This window comes from Scheffersomyces coipomensis, assembly GCF_036884675.1.
Source record: "Scheffersomyces coipomensis strain NRRL Y-17651 chromosome Unknown DFJ63scaffold_1, whole genome shotgun sequence".
NCBI lineage: Eukaryota > Fungi > Ascomycota > Pichiomycetes > Serinales > Debaryomycetaceae > Scheffersomyces > Scheffersomyces coipomensis.
Window position 1 is genome coordinate 1362330 of NW_027042892.1, and position 21731 is coordinate 1384060.

Consider the following 21731-nt stretch of genomic DNA (forward strand, 5'->3'; position numbering starts at 1 on the left):
TGTGGGGTCGCAACAGAGGGGAATTTTTTTTTTTATTTTCTTTCTTCATGGTCTCACTCACTCTTCTTACCTATTTTTATACTGTTTTGCGGTTGGCTGTGATAATTTTTGATTCATCAGGGGGAAAGGGAAAGAATAAGGGGACAATGGCTATGAATATAGTAAGTCAATTCAAGGAAATTATAAAGATCCCACAATGAACATAAGAGAAAGAGAGCAACTAATTCATACAAAAGTTGTCCACGGGGATCATCAACTCAAATGAATAACTGCTTATTAACGAGACAAGCTTTTTTGATAGTTATGTCTGTAAGTTGCCTCAAACCATATTAAAGTTTTAAAAGACCCATACGTTAATGAGCCATATCTATTTAGTCAATCTTATTGTACTAACTTCAATAATGAAGGGGGTTGAAAAATAAATTTTACCTCTGCCTTTTTTTGCGTTTCATAAAAGCCTTTCCTAATTGGGAAAGATTATTAAATTTTGATACTATTTTTAACATGATATAATCCATAATGACAATTAAGATTTTAAACAAACCATTTCAAATTTTTTTCTTGAAGCCATTCATCTCAGTCATTTATAGTAGTAGAATTCGGGTTTAATTCAATTATTTTTATATTTAACTTCTTATAATTTCTACTTTTGATTTCTATATATACGAACGGTTAAGGTTGCACTGTTAAACTTTTTCTTGGAATCATTCATTTCATTCATTCACTTATTCATATATATACCTCTCTATTTATTCTGACTATTATTATTTATTTGCTTTTTACTTGTTACCATCATATTCAACGTTATCTTCATCATTCATCCATTAGTCATTCAAAGTTTATCATTTCCTGATCAAACTTTCATTATATAGTCATTATTGCATTTAGTTATATCTAGTCATTCAACTTCATATCAATCATGTCTGATCAGGTAAACTTTTCAAAGTTCTTACCCCTTATACCTTCAGAATATCATACCTACTTGAGTTCTTGGTCTGCCACCAGTATTCCTGCCACAAAGACTTTAAGTTATATAGCTCCAACTCATGCTCCTGCCTTATCTGCCAGTATAACATCAATTCAATATGCAGTGGTGACTGAAACTGATAGATTATCCCTTTATTCACTTTATCGGTTATATAGAGGGGCCCAAGCTTCTTTAACCATTATCAATAATGAAAATATGATTGCAACTGGAACTGCAACTCAAGATTTTCCTGAAATTACAGAAGCAATCTTTAATGCCACTTTAAATTTAATATCATTGGATCGTGAAGCTAATTTATATTCAAGTGATTTAAGTAAAGTTGCTAATTTATTGATGGCTGTTATATTTGCTATTATACTTATTTGGCAAGCCAGTTTATGTATTTGGTCAAAACATTTTTATTTTGGATTTTGTTTTATTTGTGGTACTGGGTTAGAATTTGCTGGATATTTTGCTAGATTCTTAGCGGTTGGTGATTATGTTAATTATGATAAATTCTTATGTCAAATAATTTGTTTAACTTTAGCTCCAGCATTTCTAATGGCAGGTATTTACCTTTTATTAGCTCAATTGATTGTTTTACATGGTCGACAGTATTCAATTTTAAAACCAATGTGGTTTTCATATGTATTTATAGTTTGTGATTTGGCAAGTCTAATAATTCAAGCTGCTGGGGGTTGTGTAGCTGGTATTGCATTGAATGATTTTAGAAATACAGCTTTTGGAACTCATATCATGGTTGGTGGGATTGGATTCCAAGTATTATCCATGTCATTATTTTTAATTTTCTTATTTGATTTCATCCACAGAAGTCTTTTCAAAACAGGAAATCCAAATATAAGGTACTCTGTTGGAAATTACTTGAAATGTTTATTTAATACCACTGGTGGTAGCAAAATAAGAGAAGCATTAGATCCTTATTATAATCCAAAACATCGAGAAATAAGACAACGGAATTTCTTTGGATTAATTCCATTTGTGATTTTAATCTCAGTCATATTCGTATACATTCGTTGTGTCTATAGAGTGGTTGAGTTATCCCAAGGTTGGAAAGGTTATCTTATTACTCATGAACAATATGTGATGACATTGGATGCTTTAATGATCCTTTTAACAAGTATTATATTACTGGTTTTCCATCCTTCAGCAATGTTCGGTAAAGATTCTATTTTAACTTTCGCCTACATTAAGAAAGAAGAAGATGTCGAACCAGCTCAATATTCAGTTCATAGTTCTCCATTAATGGATGAAAAACATGATTACAATTCTAATCATCGACAATTCAAAATTCAAAATCCTTTTAGATCTTATAGTATAGGCTCCGCCAATGATTTAAAAGAAGCTGATGACCATGATGAGTATAGAGATACTTTAGAACAACGAGGTCCAGTTTTGGAACATCGAACAGCACCTCGTGCAAATCCATTTGATGACATTAATAGACAAAGTTATGTCTCATCAGCACAATCAAACTCCCCAAGTCATAATTATTATAATGCTCACACTAACAACAATCACCAAGAAGGTTTTAGATCATTTAAATATGTTACTGATGAAACGGATGACCATGGTAACTACAAAGTCCAGAATAACAGCCAGTTATATCAACAAAGTGTACTTAGTGATAATTATTCCTTTGCCAATGATATGAATCCTTCGCATAGAGAACAACAAGATTTAGGTGATAGAGATAGTTTTATTTTCGAATAATTGTAAACATTAGAAGTTTATACACTTTTCTTCTCTGTATTTTATACCCTTTTACTTTAATGATAATTTATAAGATTTATACCGTTTTATATTAAAATTATTATATGTATACGTATTTAAACAATAAATTTTATTTTTGTAGAATTAAATTAAATTAAATTATATTTGAAACAGTTATATCTACATCCTCGTAAATAATCTCCCTCATCTCTATTATGTTGCATCAACATTCACCAATAACTATAAAAAAAACCAAAAAACAGTAACAACCCCCTTTACTATCCACGTCTATCCGTTCGTCTTGTAAAGCCCTCTGTCATCCTGTCTAACATGCTATTACCATCAAGGTAATCATTAAGTCATACCTAACGTTTCGCTCTTGGAATCCAATCAGGAGCATTCTTTACACAATAAGCATCAGCACAACCACAAGGCTTTAATTTATTAGTATCGGTTTGTTTATCTTGAACTATTAAACATGGATGATAATCAGGTACTCCCATCTTGGAGGATTCCTTAGTTGGTGGTATATAAGTGTTACTTAAATGATATGTTAGTCTAGAAGATTCCATTATGATTTATGATTTGTTTATGATTCTAAGTTTGATTTCTATTATCTCAAATGAGTCAGAAGACCACTAATTGAAGTATATAAAAGTTGATTTGAAGGGTTTAATGTTTAAATTAAAGAAATGTAAATGAAACAATAACAATAACACATCGAAGGAAAAACTACAACTGAAAGTAGAATCAAGTTTATTTATAATGATCATCTGTATGACCTCTTGTTTTGCCATGGCACAAAATTCCTTATCTCTGGATCTGTGTATCTTTTTTGCGACTATTTTAGGCAATTCGAATAGGAATTTCTTTTTTTTTTGTTTGATTTGATTTTATTCTATATATATGGCCAAGTTCCATGTTTATTATTTTCGAAGTTTATTATTACTCTGATGACCATTATGAGTCTGTTCTAATTAAAGAGCCAATTTGGCCTCAAGTTAATATTTGGTATATGTCGTATATCTTATTGCATTTACTAACCGTTGAAAAAGAAATTTTGAAACATGATTGATCTCATCGTGACGACATATTACTGTTTGAACTTTCAGTTTACAGTGATCTCATTTCTGAAGCATCAATATAATAGCATAAATTGACCTGAAATAAGAGCCATTCTGTGACTAACAATAACGCCATTTCTCTAAATTTAGTATTTATATATGATTTTATGCTAAAATTAGTTCTAAGGGGTGTTTTTGATAGTAAAAGCTAATTTTGGGTGCGGGTTCTCGATTCCGTTTATAGCCTTTTAGTCATATTTGCGAACATAATTCATCAACAATGCCTCATCAAGATTTTGATCCGTAACAAGCTGCAACCAAATATTATTAAACTAAATTAAGTTAGTATATTATGATAGATAATTATTAGAATAGAATTTACTTACTTGTTGTTGTAATCTCTCGTTAACAAATTTACTTAAGATAATCGCATAACTGCATAGCCTAATAACATCCTGATGATTGTTTTCATCACTATAATTTCAGTTAGTAATGGTTTAAATGGATATTTTTAATCATAAATTTACTTACATTATGTTAGTTACTCCCAGATTCCAACATGTTGAAGCTAACCAGTCAATCTCAAAAGGAGGAAATGTCTCTTCTTGATCTAAACATTTCAAAATCGATATCAAATGAGAGATGACTAGTTCATGATTTTCCCCTGTCAATGAATGATCTTCAAACAATTTCCGAATCCAAATCAGAATAAGGCTGAAGTTAGATCCCAATTCTAGACTTTTAATAATGATTTCACTTAACAATTTATATTTCACCTGGTTTCTATTGGATTTCAATACAAGGGCAACTATCGTACTATAGATGGTAAAGTCTAATACTTTATCTTCAGTGGGAACTTGTTCTAATATACCATGAAGATTATCTGACAATCCCAGCTCCAACTCTGCTTGAAATCGAAATAATATTAATTGGATTCGACAGCTTTTGCAGTCTTCAAGTTGATTCTCGCCAATCTCATTAGATGTTAACAATCTGTTAATAGATTCGAAATCTTTAGTGGCTGCTTCTCTGATTTCATTCCAAGAAGTTTCCGATCCTTTCAATATAGTTGCTAACATGATTAGGATATTAGATTTGATATCCCAAATTTGTAATTCTATCAACTTTTGAGCACCTATATCATGAGGAATTAGAGTTATAAAACTTTTGGCAAATTGAGCAAATGATAAACATGTTGAAGATTGATTATGCTTTACAGCGGTACAAGCAATATTGTAAGCTTTACTACTAAGCCATTCTAAATCATCTACTGTGAACTTCTGTGATTTTTTGACTTTATTACTCGAATTTTTTTTCGCAACCAGTAAACTTTTAGTGAAGATTTCTAACAAAGACGCGAAATGTTTGGAAATGATCGATGTATCTGATTCATTTTCACACCCTTTTAAAACCATCACAATGGTACAACGAATGGCGATTGGGATAACGACATAATCAGAACCAGTTGAACTTTCATTCTTGTAATTATCATCATTCATTACCAACGACAATAACTTGAACATTAGATTCAATGACATTGATGTTGGTAAAATACCTTTGGATTCAATTACACATACCGCTAATGTTACAACACTAAGTGGATCCTCTCTTGAAGACATTCTTTCTATAGTTTCTATAGCAAGATCAACATTATTTAGTTTAATATAACACCGAAAGAGATTATATTGTGTTAAGATACTGCTTTTATGCTTTTCATTCATTTGTTCCACACAATCTATGGCACTTTGATAATTATTAAGTAAGAAATGACTATTTTGAAGAGATCTTATAATTTTACCATTTTCATCTCCTTCATCCCTTTCATCAACCAATATACGAGAAAGACAAAGATTATACCATTCAATGACAACAGAGTATTTCTGAGCTTTAAGAGATTTTGTACCTTGATTCCAAATTAATGTGACTATACTTGACCTAGAGGATTGAGAGATCAGTTTGGTGAAAGTTCTCTCAGCCAATTTTAAAAATGAATTTAACTCAACGATGGTCTTTGCCAGATTAATTATATTGGTATTGAAGTATACTTTCGTTGATACTATTAGCTCTAATTGGTCGTGTGATTTAATGGGATCGAGTTTCGTAAGCATATAATCCATACACTTATTAACTGCGTAAATGCTTTTCTGACAAATATTTCTTAATAGACCAAGAATCTTTTCAAGATTATTTTCTAATGGAACCTTCACCACTAGTGTCATAACAAGATCCTTAATTTCCGACTCTTCAAAATCCTGATATTCTTCTAATTTCAAAATATAAACTTCAACTCTATTGCTGAAGTTTTCCATTAGATACTTTAGGATCTCCTGAACCTTATTGGAACTGTTAGGTACTTTCTGTAAGCATTTAATATACAAAAGATAACTCTGAAATAATCGTTCATCATAGTCGTTGATAACTGCTTTGTAATTCAAATCATTGACTTGTAAATACTTTATAGAATAAGAAACAATTTCCAGAGCTTTCTCAAAATTTTCATGTTCATATAATTCCAAAGAGCCATTAAATAAATAACGACTGCAATCAGATAAGAATTCAACTTTTGCATGTTTTGCTAAATTTATCTTGTCTAATTTTGTTTCATAAAGTTTTGTCATCACATAATCCTTTATAATTAAGGAATGATTCATACTTAGTATTAACATTTTCAGAGTATTTTCATATATCTTACTTTTATCTTCTTTCCCAAGTTTATCATCTTTATCTAATTCAATCAATCTTGCGATTGAAGCTTCACCATAAGTCTGAACTTTTTTAGCCACATCATTAAATTGAAAATCTATACAAGATGAAAAGAGTTTGATGGCACAATTAGTAGATCTAAATAACTTAGAATGATCAAAGTTAGATCGATCATAGATTTGTAATAGAACCAAAGCAAATAATTTAACTTGACAAAGAAATAATTGAATCTTTTGGCTGTCAATTACACGAGAGGTGATACTACTTATATTCCATAAATTTGAAGCTGTTGCCTCTACTATATCCCGTACTTCATTTGAAAGAGGTAAATATTGATTGATTGAGTTAGACGACTTCAATAATGATTCAGATAGAGATAAAACCACATCTAATTTTGATTGAATTGGAAGTATTTGATTTTCTGAAAGATCTTTTGATGACTCAATAGACTTTGCAATCTCATTAGAAATTCCTACAAATTGGTTAGAATCAATTCTTGATACATTCTTTTTACTCTAGGTACAACTTACTGATGAATTCATCTATCGAAGTAGAGATATTTGATTCAAGTTCTGACATTGTCTGATTAATCAAGTTATTTGCAACTAAAAAAAAATTGTGTCAGCCAGTTCAAAATATTTTGATCTCAATTTTTCTTTGGTAGTGACACCAGCAATAACTTACAAAGCTGTACATACTACTACAAGTTAACAAAGTTATATATCGTGGATGTATTTTTATTAAAAGGGTTGGTTTTTAAAAAGAAATTTACAAATGAGTTACCATAAAGACTAAATTACAAAATTCTGTTAAATAATTTATTTCTTAGAAGTTTTCTTGGTTGAAGCTTTCTTTTCTTTATCTTCTTGTTCTTTTAAGACTCTCTTAACGATCTTTTGTTCTTCAATTAAAAAGGCTCTGACAATTCTTTCTTTGACACAGTTAGCACATCTTGAACCACCGTAAGCTCTTTGGACAGTTTTGTGAGTTTTAGAAATGTTAGCATATTGTCTTGGTCTTAAAGTAGCAATACCAGCTAAAGCGGAACCACAGTCACCACATTTAACCCTTGAAGCAATCTTCTTGACATGTTGAGCAACTAATTTACCACCTGGGGTCTTAACGACCTTGATCTTGTTAGATCTGGTGTTGTCTATAATAAAATTTTGTTAGTATAATTGTTTAGTCATATTTTTTAAATCAGTACAATTATTTTAGATGAACTTGAATGTTAGAGGGTACGATGATTGATGAATATAACATTTTGACATTTAAAGGAGATGAATATAGTTGATAGATTGATTAAAAGTCTTGGAAGGATATAGTACTCTGGTTTGGAATAATATGAAGGATTGAAAAGTTTTACAATGTAGTTGGTTATGGTTGATAGTCTTTACAATTTGAATATTTGTTTATATCTAATGTGGTAGATCAGTTTGGAATGATTTTAATCTCTATTATTGATTGATTCTTAATATCTAGTGGACTATGATGTACATTTACTGTCTTTTCATTCATTGATGGACTTATTACTAATTTCATTTAAATTTCAATGTGATTTCATTGACGGATTATTACATGGATTATAACGACTCCTTTCTCATTTCAAGTTCATTTCTTGTACCGAATTCATATTTGATATTTAAACATACATGGATTTCTTCTTCTGTAGGTAATTCTTTGAGCCATTTTTGAAGATGATTAATGCAATGGTTTAAAATCTAAAAGAAGAGAATTGATAATGGAAATTTTAATGGTGTTTAATTTTCAAATTTTTCCTTCAGACTATCTCGCACTGTAACTAAACCAGTTTGTATGGGAACTCTCACTGTTTCTGTTAACTGTGAGAAAATTTTTATTTAATGCGTGAAGGGACTGTATATTAATCACGTGAATGAATAGTGCACGAGGGTCGAAGCCCTAATGACTTTGAATCGGTGATACACGTGATTGAATCTGAATCTGAATCTGTTACACTATATAAACAGTTGGATAACATATATCTACAATGATATGACTTAATGTGGTTAAGAATGTGTATGTATATATTTATGAGAGAATAGATGATGATAACAAACGAATTATAAACTGGAATCGAATTCACCTGGAAGTGTTATTCCAGTAGATCAAAGTATAAATTACCTCTATCTATCTATCATATCAGCTTTAGAAGAGTCATTGTCTAACTTATAATTTGGTTTCACCCTTTTCAATGGCAACAACTTCCATTTCTAAAGCAACACCTAATGGCAATTCTTTAACAGCAACACAGGATCTAGCTGGTTTATGTTCATTGAAATATTTACCATAAACTGAATTGAATTCAGCAAATTGATTCTTCATATCAGTTAAAAAGATATTGGCTTTAACAACATGTTTTAAGGAAGAATTGGAAGCATCTAAAATATTAGAAACATTTTGAATCACTTGTTCAGCTTGTTCTTGAATAGTTGGATTACCTGGTAATGGTTTGTTTTGTGGAGTATATGGAATTTGACCAGATACATAAATGAAACCTAAAATAATTGACCCATAAGTTAGTATATACATTCAATTGCAACAAATGTTTAAACGTAGATATCATTCAATACTTACCATTGACTTTAATTGCTTGTGAATATGAAGCAGCTGGTGGTGGAGCATTTGCAGTTTGAACCTAGAAACTATATTAGTAATATATTCCACCATAGATCAATTGATACTAGTCATATACACATACTGGAGTAATGGTTGAACTGGATCTTGACATCTTAATTGATTTGACTAAGTTGGAACGTAATTGTCTACTGAACATTACTTGTAATAACCTGATAGTTTTAATGTTTATTTAGAAAGGGGGTTTTCTTTAGATAAACTCGTTGTCAAGATATTTGACTCCAGTTTTGAGTCAGTCAGAGCGCACAGCGGAATTTTTTGACTTTTCCAGTTTTTGCCGCAAAGGTTTCCCACACTTTTAATTTGACTCCTGATTTGAGATATATGCTTTTAAAAACCATTCTATTAAAAATGTTATTATACACAATACATAATATTACAATGCTTATATAGTCATTACTACCCATTACTTCTTTTTAGACTTCTTTTTCTTTTTCCCCTTTTTCTTGCTTGACTTGTCGTTTGATTTTGACTCTTCAAAATGACCACTTCCATTCAAAAAGTTTGTACTGAACTCTGATTCAACGTCAGTTGCAGTATCTTTAACTTCTTCAACGGTACCAAATATTCCACTAGTAACCACACTCTCAAAATCTTTAAATAATCTATCAGCAATGTATTCCACTTTGCAAATTGAATTGAAATGTTGAAAGAAAAACTTGAAATCGGAAGTCACTTCCGAAATCAACTTACCTGACTCAGAACTTATAGTTCCTGATACTGTAGTTTTAAGCAGGCTATATATCTTATTGGTAAAGAATTCTATTGTTTCTTTATGAACTCTATTATTGACCAAATCTTCTGTAATTTCAATAGTTGATAAATTTTCATACTTTTTGAAAAGTGCAGTAACCTCTTCCATACTATGAATCGATTCATTCTTTTTCTTTTCAATGGTTCTTGATGAATTCTTCTGGATCCTGAAAAAGAGATCTCTAGCTTCAGGAAGCTTACCAACCCAATTGATTAATAAAATTCGAATTTCATTTGAATAATCATCAATACTATCTTCAAATTCTAAATTTATAATACCTAAATCAATCAATCTAGTGAGCATCAAACATAACAATGAAAGATACTTCTTTGCAATAGATTCCGCTAACACAACCTTAAAATCATTATCTATTTCAATCCCATCAGTAGCTGATAAATAACTACTGCAATTGGTCAAAAATTCATGAAGCAACATCAGTCTCTCTATCTCAGTGATTACTAACAGACTTCCCTGTCTAGTAAACATATAAGGGATTTGTCTAACTTTATTACCTCTAAGCCCCGACAGAAGTTCAAATACGTAGTCTATCAAGAGAGATGATAGATTGATATTATTTGTTAAAAACCAAATCAAAACTCTTCTATAGCCTTTACACATTAACATCTCATCCATCATACATCGGGCAACCTTACTATTATTTTGAAGAAGTAATTCGAAATTTGTTATCAGTAATATGGGGACAATTAATTTGTTATTTGCTTGAGTCATAACAACCGCTTCGTCTTTAGCTGGACATGACCAAAATTGATAAATCAAATCAGGAGTTATTGAATTACTCTTAGAATCTTGTTCATCTTTCACAGCTTTGGCAATAGTATTTAACACAACTTGTCCAATTCGTTTTTCACTTTCATTATCCCCCTCAATACTGTTAAAGGTTAAGAATTCCAATGTATCGATTAATTCATTAGCAGTAGAAAAGAAATCATCTGATTCATCTTTAACTTTTAACGAATCAAACTCCTGTAACTTTTCAATATACCAATTAGCGAATTTGATATTTTCACCTCTAGGAAGATCTCTCCAATCTCTACCATTTTCGTCAAATTGTATTGTATCATCACCTGATCTGATAGCTTTAGATAAAGATTTACCTTTTTCTGCTCCGGCTTCCACAACTGCTTCAGTTTCATTTTTATTATTTTTATTAGACTCACCTTCATCATCTTCATCTTGCCAGTCTTCATCAGCATCATCTTCAGGGTATTCGTTCTCGAAAATATACCTAATATCTTCATCAAATCTATCGTCATATTCCAAATCTATTAAGATATCCCCTATTTCTAAAATCCTAGTTGATTGGTTAAGTCGTCTGGTGGCCTCATCTTCACTTCTTGAAGATCTGTCAGAATCTTGAAACAGTCCAGCTGCGAATGAAATTCCCACATTGATAATAAGTAGAGCAACTACTACGAGTCTCATATCTATCAGCAATGATCCTCCATTCACCTTTCGTCTACCAAGAGGATGGACAAAGTTAAGTAAAGTCTCATCCGTAATATCTCTGTCATCACTATGTAACATTACATCACTCTGATCATCATACAACAGTGAAGGATTTTGATTAACGACCCATGCAAGGACATATCGTATACTACTTGATCCTTTCAAAGCTTGCTTTACAATTTCTGGAGTTTGTTCTGGCTCTTCATCTTCTTGGGTATTATCCTCCAATCGTCTATCAATTTCAAGACCAAGTAATATAATGTTTGTATGACACTTCCAGAGTTTAAGGAAATAATGCAAATATGGATTTAAGGCCAAGTTATATTCACCTTCTTTAGGTTTAAATAGTTTATATATTGAAAACACCAATACACATGCCATTGAATAGACAATTTTGAGATTGAAATCATCTTCTTGGAAATCAGATTTTGGAGTCCATAGTTTTATATTTTCCTTGTAAGAATCTTCCTGATTATTTATATATCGTAGTTCCAATTCATCTTGTGCATTTAATGCTTTATGTATATATCTTAAAAGTGAAAAGAATTGAGTAGATAAATCAAACTTGATTGACTCTATTTCAGCGGGTAATTCTGATTGATGTTCATTGATGTAATGGGAATATGACAATCCAATTAGAATATCAGATACAAAATCAACACTTAAAATGTATTTTTCATTCTCTTCTGGTTGGGTGAATGGATCACAGAGGGAAGAAACGGTATTAAATATAAAGTTCAATTCAAGGTTGTCTTCGGGTATCTCCAATATTTCACAAATCTTTGAATGTCTTTCCACAAGATTATGACTTATTTTCTCTAATGGAAGTGGAAAATCAAACTCAGCAACGCTAGTTGCGTCATCTTCTATATCGTTATCCGACATATCATCTCAGTGCTGTAAAGAATAATTGCAGTTGACATATTTCATTAGCCTTGATGTATTTTTTTAGTAAACAAAAAATTATTTCGCGCTGACAATCTTGGAAGCCTATACATTGGTAAGCAGGTGGATACATTTATCGTTAATTATTAGGTATATTTAAGGAATTATTATTAAAGAATCTATAATCTATAAATGCTTAGTTATAGCTACCGATATTAAATACTTGTTTAAGACCTTTCCCGAAGATTCCTCTGACTTTCGAAGGATCACTTCTGGAGTACGCTACCAATACAGCCAAACTAACAGAAAATACAAGCGATTCAATTTTTAAATTGATTTTAGATGCTTCGGTTGGAACAAATGTTCCTAAAGCTCTGGGGGCAACAAATAAGGCCAATTCTTTACGACGTTGAGCCGTCTCTATAAGTGAAGAAAAACCACATAAGAATGCACCAGCTGAAGGACCAATTGTGATATCAAAATCAGTTCTTGGTTTCTTTGGGAACAAATATGGTAACAATCTAGAACGGGATAAACAAACAGCATACCAATATAATGAAATATATGCCCCCAAAAAGACTGACGATCTAACAGATGCTTTCATAGCTCTGATAACCCGAGCCGAGAACTTTGACCCCTTTGCTGGAAATAACAAAACTAAAACATTCAAAGGTCCATATAACTTAATTGCAAAAGAAAAGCCTCTGACAAATCTCCAAAGTGCATGGATTTCACAATTTTTGGTCTTGAATTCATGGACCAACTCACATTCCACTGGTTGATGAACAATCAAACTGGCTCTACTAGGATCTTGATTGTGTCTTTCACATATTGGAAGTAATATCGTCTCATATGGCCCATGTTCACCGTAAACCAAGCTTCCATCTCTGAGTCTTCTTAGTGCCTCAATTAATTCGTCATCCATATTAGCGGCTGAAGTTATCCAATTTCTATAAGCAGGTGGAAGTTTCTCCGGAGTATAAAACCAGGCAAACATAATTGGAGTACAAGAAGCAATAAACAAGGCAACATCTCCGAATCTGGATATATAATGAGGCATTATGACGGACAAGGATGACGATAAAGCAGTATCAAGGGCACGAGTTACAACTAATAAAGTTAAATCCAACGAATAATATCTACCATAACCTAATATATGATTTTGAAAACGAGGGAAACTGATAGCAGCAGAAATAAATGAAGAAATTAAAGTTGCGAAGAATATACTTCTAGTTGGGATTTTGAATAAACTATGTTTCTTAAATATGGCATATACAATTGGCTCAAGAATGTTTATCCCTGCAACCAAACTTGCTGCAAACACAGGAAACTTGTTAGGATGGAATGCATTCAAGATCACTTTCATAAACCGAGGCAGTATATCGTTCCATCTTTTCTTTTTGATAGATACTATTAAATGGTCTATTAGCTTTGGTAATACAACATAGATATATGCAAATAAAAACGCCTTAGAAGTAGGCTTAAGCACACCTTCATGTAGATACTTTAGTATAAATTTAATAGTTTTGTAATTGACAATTCTTTTATTGGCCCTAATCAGCATTCTATTGGACAATATATAAACGAATGTGACTTGAGTATGAGTAAATTGAATTCAAGGTTAGCATATTTCCACTTCTTCCTTGGATAGGAGAGAGATCATCAGATCTTTACCATCGATACGATATGATACGATACTATACAATACACACATAAAAATAGTCACATGACGTCACACGTGACTTTTCCATGTCCAATTTTCAGAATTTTGTTGCGTTGGCCGAATCAGAAAATTCGAACTAACAACATTTAATTTCCAAACACCTTTAATTCCTTATTGCTATATTGCTCATTACAACTAGGTTATCAAACTTGAAGGCTCAATATCACTGTCTTGGTTAAATCGGATTAAAATCTGTCTAATTGATATAAGAAGCGATTGTTTAGCTCAAAGTTTTGTTATTAGGGAATAAGCTGTCAAGTGTTCGATCTAAATCATGGTAAAGCTTAGTGAAATTTCCCGTACTTCAACGTTTGCTTGGAGTCTGGATACTTTACCATTACTCGCAACTGGTACTGTTGCTGGTGCTGTTGATGCAAATTTCAATTCCTCCTCTTCTTTGGAAATATGGAATATTTTTTCAGCTACTAATAAGGATGAACCAATATTCTCTGCCTCAGTTGATAATAGATTCTATGCCTTAGCTTGGTCAAAACCATTTGAAGGTAGAAGTCAAGGTCTTTTAGCTGCTGCTTTTGAAAATGGTACCATCGAATTTTGGGATGTTGAAACTTTAATTAAGTCAAAAGATTTAGAAAAATCATCTGTTCATAAATCAAATAAACATACTGGTCCAGTCAAAGCGTTACAATTTAATCCAATTCAAAATCATGTTCTTGTTAGTGGTGGATCTCATGGCCAAATCTTTATTTGGGATACTAAGACTTTTGGTGAACCCTTTGCTCCTGGTCAAGCCATGACTCCAATGGATGAAATCACTTCAGTCGCATGGAATAACTCAGTGAGCCACATTCTTGCAAGTACTGGTAACAGCGGCTACACTTCAATCTGGGATTTAAAGTCTAAAAAGGAAGTTTTGCATTTAGCTTATACTGGTGCTTCTGGTAGAGCTAATTTTTCACATGTTGCATGGCACCCAAACCAATCAACTAAGTTAATTACCGCCAGTGATAATGATGCAGTTCCATTAATTTTAACTTGGGATTTACGTAATTCAAATGCTCCAGAACAGATTTTAGAAGGTCATAAGAAAGGGGTTTTATCATTGGATTGGTGTAAACAAGATCCATCATTATTGATTTCAAGTGGTAAAGATAATACTACCTTATTATGGAATCCAATTACCGGACAAAAATTAGGTGAATATCCAACTACTGCCAATTGGGCATTTCAAACAAGATTTGCTCCATCAGCTCCAGATATCTTTGCAACTGCCTCTTTTGATGGAAAGATTATTGTTCAATCACTTCAAGATACTTCACCACCAGTGTCTACCAAAGTTTCATCCAACGATGACAACGTGTTCTGGAACCAATTGTCTACAACTGAAACTCAACAACCAGTCTTTGCAATTCAACAAGCTCCTATTTGGTTAAAAAGACCATCAAGTGTTTCCTTTGGATTTGGTTCTAAATTAGTTATCGTCAACAAAGACGAGAACAATAAGAGCATCATTAAGATCCAAAAATTTGTTACAAAAGGTCAAGAAAATTCAACCGAATTTGAAGAAGCATTAAAGACTGATAATTTTAAAAATATAATAGATACCAAGAGTAGTGCTGATTCTATTACTGAAGTTGACAAATCTGATTGGGAATTATTGAAGAAGTTATTGGAAACTGGAAAGGAAAACCTTTTCAAAGCACAAGTTAATGAAAAAGAAGAAGAAAAGCCTGTTGAAGTAGACAAAGCTGAAGAAGCAGCAGAAGATGATGGTGCTGCAGATGATTCATTCTTCGATAAATTAGGAAATGGGTCTATTGTTCAATCTGAAGAAAATTTCATTCCAACAGGCTCCTTTAAGATTTTCAATGACGATGAATCTGAAGATAACAAGAAATTGCTTAAGTTGGCTTTAGGTAATAAAATTGAAGATGCAGTAGATGAGTGCTTAAAAGGTGACAAATTGCTTGAAGCATTGTTATTGGCTTTAGAAGGTTCCGATAGTGTGAAGCAAAAGGTTAAGAATGCTTACTTCAAAGCAAACAGCCTGAATCAAGTATCAAGAGTTCTTTATAGTGTCACTTCCAATAATGTCACAGATATTGTGTCCAACGCTGATGTTTCCAACTGGAGAGAAATTGCTTCTAGTATTGCCTCATTTACAAGTGATTCATATGAATATGAATCAAAGATCGCTGAATTGGGTGATCGTATACTAGAACAAAATACATCAAAGGAACAAAGAGACAATGCTATATTATGTTACTTAGCTGGTAATGCTGTTGATAAGATTGCGTCAATTTGGCTTAAAGAATTGCCAGAATATGAAACCAAGATTTTATCAGCTGATAATAAGAATATCTCGTCTCCATCTGAAGCTCGGTTTGCATCTCTTACCAACTATGCTCAAAAGATTGCTGCTTACAGATCTATTTCAAAAATAAGTGGAGAAATTTCTGGTCCATCAGCAGAATTGATTGCAAAGGCTATTTTAGAATTTTCTAACTTAGCTTCTGGCTATGGTCAATTTGACTTAGCTGAAAAGTTCTTGGAAATTTTGCCAACAGAATTCTCTGGAACAGAAAAGGAAAGAATTTCAAAAGCCACTGGTACTGCTGCTGCTGCTGCAAGCATAACTTCTAATTTAAAGAAAGTCAGAAGTCCTGGACCAAAACCTTATTCAAGATTGAATAGTGCTGCCAATGTCAATGGTCATGATAGTGCTGTTCCTAAGCCATACTTAGGTGCTTCTTCGATACCCCCAATTCCAGCCCCAAGTGTGAACAATGCAATTCCAAGTAATCCATACGCTAGGGGTATGAAATCTTCCAACCCATATGCTCCACAAAATACCGCTGCACCTGCTAATATTTATAGTCCACCAGCTCCACCAGCTCCACCACTTGCAAGTTCTGCGACTATTGTTCCAACCATACAACCACCACCTCCACCAAAAACTCTTTATAAAAATGATACTGAAGGGTGGAATGATTTACCGGAAACTTTCAAGGCCAAGACTGGTCGTCGTGCTGCTCCAGTAGCTACAGCTACTCCTTCACCTACAGGATTTTCACCTGTTGAGGCCCCTGCAGCTAAAAGAGCTGTTTCAGGTGCCAGCGCTATTGCTCCACCACCACCAAAAGGAGGTCTTACTCGTAATAGTTCAAAATCGTCAAATGCTGCTAACTCTTCACCACGTCCAGCTCCAGTTCATGTCAACAATCGTTACGCACCTCCACCATCTGAGTCTGCACCACCAACTGTGGCAGTAGGTGGTGTCCCACCTCCATTAGCATCTGCTTCGAATAAGAGAAATCCATACGCTCCAGCTCCAGTAGCTTCTCCTAATAGAATTGCATTTGCTCAACCTCCAGCAGGAAATGCAGGTACATTTGCTCCCGCAGTGATTCCACCACCAGCACCACCAAAGAATCCTTATGCTCCTAATATCAAAGCAAAATCTCCAAGAATTTCTAGTGGTGGAATTGTTCCACCTCCACCGCCACCTGCTAAGGTCGGAAGTTTAGCACCCCCACAACCATTTGGATCTCATGCACCACCAATCCAACCACCTTTCAATTCTGTTCCACCTCCACCTGGTATTGCCATCCAACCACCTGCAATTGTCCCGGAACCAGTTGAACATGTTGAACCAGCTAAGCCAGAATTCCCACCAGGTGATAGAAGTCATATTCCTGAGAAGTCTTTAGCTATTTATACTTCGTTGACTAATGTTCTCACAGCTATCAAGCCTATTATTCCAGAGAAGTATGCTGGTCATGGTCAAGATATGGAAAAGAGACTTAATATCTTATTCGATCATTTGAATAATGATGATTTATTATCAGATGATGCAATTGAACAATTAAAGAAGATCAGTTCTAGTTTAGAATCTAGAGATTTTGAAACAGCTACTACTTTAAATATTCATCTTGCAACCAACCATAGTGATGAAATTGGTAATTGGCATAGAGGTGTCACTAGACTTATTACTATGTCCGAAGCAATGTATTAATACTAATTAAAACTAATAAAATTATCAAATTACAATTGTATTAATTCAGTTATAAAAGTAAATAAATTTATATAAAGCTTTCTTAATTTTTCTATTTCGTAATACTTATTTATGGTAATACTATATTGAAGTACAAAACTATTTAACTATTATTACAAGTAAAAAGAAACCAAACGACTATTTCTAAAAGAAAACCACTTCGTACAATTTAGCACCTCCTTCATCTTCACCAACAGGCGCATCATCATGAATTCCGTTAAATTCAAGTAAAACAAATCTGGAATAAATTTCGTTTTCAAAACCTATAGTAGTAGTGTTTTGCCGTTTAGGGATTTCAATGGTGGCGAACTCTTGAGGATCAAAAGGAGCAGAAACTTGAACATCTGACGAGTAGACTGTATCGAAAACATCTTGTTGACTTACAACATGGTATTCGTTAGTTCCATATTGATAATTCTGGTAAAGATCATTACCAAAGTCAACATTACTTAAAATATCAGTCACATTGCCGTAATTGTTCAAAGAATTGTAAGTAGAAAGTGTTACTGTCTTTGCAGGTTTATCACCCCAATTTATCAAGGCACTGGAAATAGTCTTAAATTCTTTCAAATCAATCAAAACCTTTCCTGTCGATGAATTTGAAAATGATTGCCAATGAGTTGTATTATCACCATCATTCATCAGTGATGGAGCATCTCCAAATGATGACTCTGTTATATTTACAAATTTTGCAGCTCCACATTCAGATATACTATTTGGAAAAGCTGTCTGAGGTACATAAAGTGGGAATGACATTTTATCACCAGTATCTAACGAGTAAGTTCCAGCTTTCTCATTTCTGGATGCCAACTTAATCTTGATACTATCATTGGCAAATGGGTTCAATGGTCCATTATTAGTTACGGTGAATTCATCCGGGGTAATGGAAAATGATAATGAATGATTATTATACTTTATTCCTTCAAAGATAACACCATTAGGTAAACAAGGCATGGCTCTTGGATCTAATTCAAGTACTCTTGATATTTTACCATCTTCAAGTTCATAATCATATCTTAAACCAACAATACCTTGTAGAATGGCTTGAAGGAACCCACCATGAGCTGTTAAAAATGGGAATGCAGGATGTGTACCACCGTTTGTTGTAAAGTCATCATTATTCTGTTCTGAAAATTGAGCAAATGGTCCTCTTAAAAATGGTCTAACTGATTTTTGCAAATAAGATTGAGCTGCACAGCCATTCTTAGCTAATTTAGATGACACAATTGAAAATATTGGGAATGTCATGGCAGGTCCATAACTAACTTGCTTAAGTGAATAAAATTCCATATTGGTTAAGGCTTGAGCATCATCAATTTCTTCATTATTTAATGGGTAAGTCATCATAATAACGTCAGCTTGCTTGATACCGACTGATGAATTCATTCCCGAATATTCCAAAGTAATATTATCTGGACCACCAGAGTTGGGTAAAAACATGTTACCAACTATAGATGAATAATTTGAAGGGAATTGTTTATTCAAATGAGTTGAAACTGCAATTGCTTTACGCATGATAGAAGAAATACCGGCATTAGTATAAGCACCATTATCAACGTGATTGGCGTATTCATCTGGATCTGTTAAATTGTATGTGACATATTGTCCTAAAGTATCATTATAATGGGTAACATAAGTTGAAAAGAATGAAGCTGCATCAGTGACCAAAGGATAGACCACATCTTGTAAGAAATCATCATCAGCTGCACCACTAAGGTACATATCCCAAGCTGACAAGGCAACAGCTGTATTAATATGATATTCGTAATTGAAACAAGGACCTGTTGAAGTACAATTTCCAAATCTACCACTGGTCCAAGGATAAACTGCACCATCATATCCTTCAGGAACGTTTTTCACAGCTTGTTCATGAGTATACACTCTATAATTTACTATACTCTTAGCATGAGATGGAATGTATGGTAATAAACCATTCATCATCCAAATATCTGCATCCCAGAAAACCATACCAGCATAACTATCAGAACTTAAACCACCAACACCTAACGCAGCACTGACACCTTGGGCATTTGGTCTTGTATTTGCAGTTAAATGGAAAACTGAAGCTCTTGTAGTTAACGTGAGCAACATATCATCAGGGAATGTAACAGCAGGAGTTGCTTCTAAAGTTTGAGCCCAAGCAACTTTATGAGATGAAATGATATCATTAGCATTATTATTAGATAAGGCAACTTTCTTTGCCATTTTTAAAACATCACTTTGAGAAGTAGCAGTCAGAGGATCATAATCTGAACTAGCTACTCCCACAATCTTAGCAACACTAATAGATTGATAACCATCTAAGGAAAATTGAGTTGATTGTGAAACTGATGTATCATTAACAGTTTTTACAACATTAGATGATGAAATTAATGTGGAATATATAGCTCCATTAATATATTCAAGTTCATTTGGTTGGAAGGTAATATAGATACCTTGATTATCAGAATTGACACCTGTTAATTGAGATCTTTGAGCAGATAAAAAGTCAAGTTTATCTTCAACATTTATTTGAATTGTTTCATTATTTAAATTGGAAATTTCCAAGTTGATTAAACCTAATCTGACCTCCTCTCTATGAGCCAATACATCGTATTTAACTTGAATTGAATCTAACCATGTAAATTCTGTGGAGACTATACCATTACTTAATGATAAGTTTTGTTGATAGTTGGTAACTTGTCCTGACAAGTCCAAACTTGGATCAAGTGTATAAAGTTGTCCGTCTTTCATAATAGATATAGATAAAGCAGTCCATTGTGGAACAGCTGCAATCACACTTTCATAACCATTAGCATATAATTCCGGATAATTCGTTTCCGTGACATTCTTTTGAATATCAAAGAAACCTGCAATAAAAGCACCAGCATATCTCTTATTGAATAATGGCCAACCATTTAATAAACTTTCGGAATCTGAATCTGATGATTGATCATAGGTAAAACCTTGACCAATATTAGGAATTCTACTACCAATGTAACCATTAGCAACATAAGGTTGACGTTGATATTGATTAAAAATGGGGAATTCAGCATTTCCAACCACATTATTACCTAAATCATAATAGGCATTTTGGGAATATTTCAACTGACTGAATATAGCTTTATTGCTTGCACTATTAACAAAATCCATTAATTGAGCTTGATTGCTTTGAATAGCATTCAAATTAACTTCTTTACCAACATACTTGGTATGTTCGACTGAAAGAGGATATCCTCTAGCAGAATTAGTGAGATATAAATGAATCAAGAATAATACAAAGATATTGACTAACATGATATTAACTAAATACTTTCTAGTAGAAAGCTTTTCAATAACTGACCTTAAATAAGTCTTATAGAGGATATCATAATTGAAGGAATTTAGTATCATATTTATATCACGAAAATGAGGCTAATTATATGGAATGAAAATTTTGTGATACCTCCCTGGTGAACATTACGGAATGGATTGGGTTAGGATAGGTTGGGATGGGATGGGATGGGGAGGGTTTTCGGAAAGAACAATGGAACTTAGTGTACGTTAATAGTATCTATAACTTGTTCTAAAGCTGGAGAAACTTTGGGGGGTCGGAATAAAAACAAAATAACACAATAATAAGTTAAGAACACAAAATTTAAATGTCAAGGAATGTAATTACCGGATAATTCCTATACTCTAAGCAAATGAAACAACGTTATTAGAAAGAGCAAGGGCAACAAAGATCAGGTTAAAAGGTTAGAGGAAATTTCAAATTCAAATTCAATTTGGAACCGCTGACGTATGAT

The 21731-nt window shown here is 32.9% G+C and overlaps 8 protein-coding genes across 8 annotated transcripts; 2 read left to right on the forward strand and 6 right to left on the reverse strand. All coding sequences in view use genetic code 12, as the record gives it.

The window, feature by feature from the left end:
- Window positions 1-919: 919 nt before the first annotated feature.
- DFJ63DRAFT_332942 (uncharacterized protein) lies at window positions 920-2698 on the forward strand (the record flags this gene model as incomplete). The annotated part of the gene is made up of 1 exon (XM_064907765.1): window positions 920-2698. One exon carries the CDS (start codon window positions 920-922, stop codon window positions 2696-2698), a length of 1779 nt encoding a protein of 592 aa, XP_064764793.1.
- Window positions 2699-4289: 1591 nt separating this feature from the next.
- On the reverse strand, window positions 4290-7044 carry SPO22 (Spo22p; the record flags this gene model as incomplete). The annotated part of the gene is made up of 2 exons (XM_064905626.1): window positions 4290-6937; window positions 6996-7044. The coding sequence occupies 2 exons, from the start codon at window positions 7042-7044 to the stop codon at window positions 4290-4292; spliced, it is 2697 nt and encodes an 898-aa protein (XP_064764794.1).
- A 144-nt stretch (window positions 7045-7188) lies between these two features.
- Window positions 7189-8212, reverse strand: DFJ63DRAFT_316728 (60S ribosomal protein eL34). Its single transcript, XM_064906724.1, has 2 exons — window positions 8118-8212; window positions 7189-7618 (listed from the first exon to the last, which is right to left on the reverse strand). Exons 1-2 carry the CDS (start codon window positions 8152-8154, stop codon window positions 7284-7286), a joined length of 372 nt encoding a protein of 123 aa, XP_064764795.1. The 5' UTR covers window positions 8155-8212; the 3' UTR covers window positions 7189-7283.
- MMD1 (isoleucine biosynthesis protein) lies at window positions 8213-9380 on the reverse strand. The gene is made up of 3 exons (XM_064906725.1): window positions 9185-9380; window positions 9061-9121; window positions 8213-8981 (listed from the first exon to the last, which is right to left on the reverse strand). The coding sequence occupies exons 1-3, from the start codon at window positions 9257-9259 to the stop codon at window positions 8653-8655; spliced, it is 465 nt and encodes a 154-aa protein (XP_064764796.1). The 5' UTR covers window positions 9260-9380; the 3' UTR covers window positions 8213-8652.
- Window positions 9381-9526: 146 nt separating this feature from the next.
- On the reverse strand, window positions 9527-12226 carry DFJ63DRAFT_282025 (CCR4-NOT core subunit; the record flags this gene model as incomplete). The annotated part of the gene is made up of 1 exon (XM_064904621.1): window positions 9527-12226. One exon carries the CDS (start codon window positions 12224-12226, stop codon window positions 9527-9529), a length of 2700 nt encoding a protein of 899 aa, XP_064764797.1.
- A 196-nt stretch (window positions 12227-12422) lies between these two features.
- Window positions 12423-13790, reverse strand: DFJ63DRAFT_310611 (uncharacterized protein; the record flags this gene model as incomplete). Its single annotated transcript, XM_064905627.1, has 1 exon — window positions 12423-13790. One exon carries the CDS (start codon window positions 13788-13790, stop codon window positions 12423-12425), a length of 1368 nt encoding a protein of 455 aa, XP_064764798.1.
- A 216-nt stretch (window positions 13791-14006) lies between these two features.
- On the forward strand, window positions 14007-18196 carry PGA63 (Pga63p). Its single transcript, XM_064904348.1, has one exon. The coding sequence runs from the start codon at window positions 14224-14226 to the stop codon at window positions 17923-17925; it is 3702 nt and encodes a 1233-aa protein (XP_064764799.1). The 5' UTR covers window positions 14007-14223; the 3' UTR covers window positions 17926-18196.
- On the reverse strand, window positions 18017-21553 carry ATC1 (alpha,alpha-trehalase). The gene has a single exon (XM_064904316.1). The coding sequence runs from the start codon at window positions 21334-21336 to the stop codon at window positions 18109-18111; it is 3228 nt and encodes a 1075-aa protein (XP_064764800.1). The 5' UTR covers window positions 21337-21553; the 3' UTR covers window positions 18017-18108.
- Between the last annotated feature and the right edge of the window lie 178 nt (window positions 21554-21731).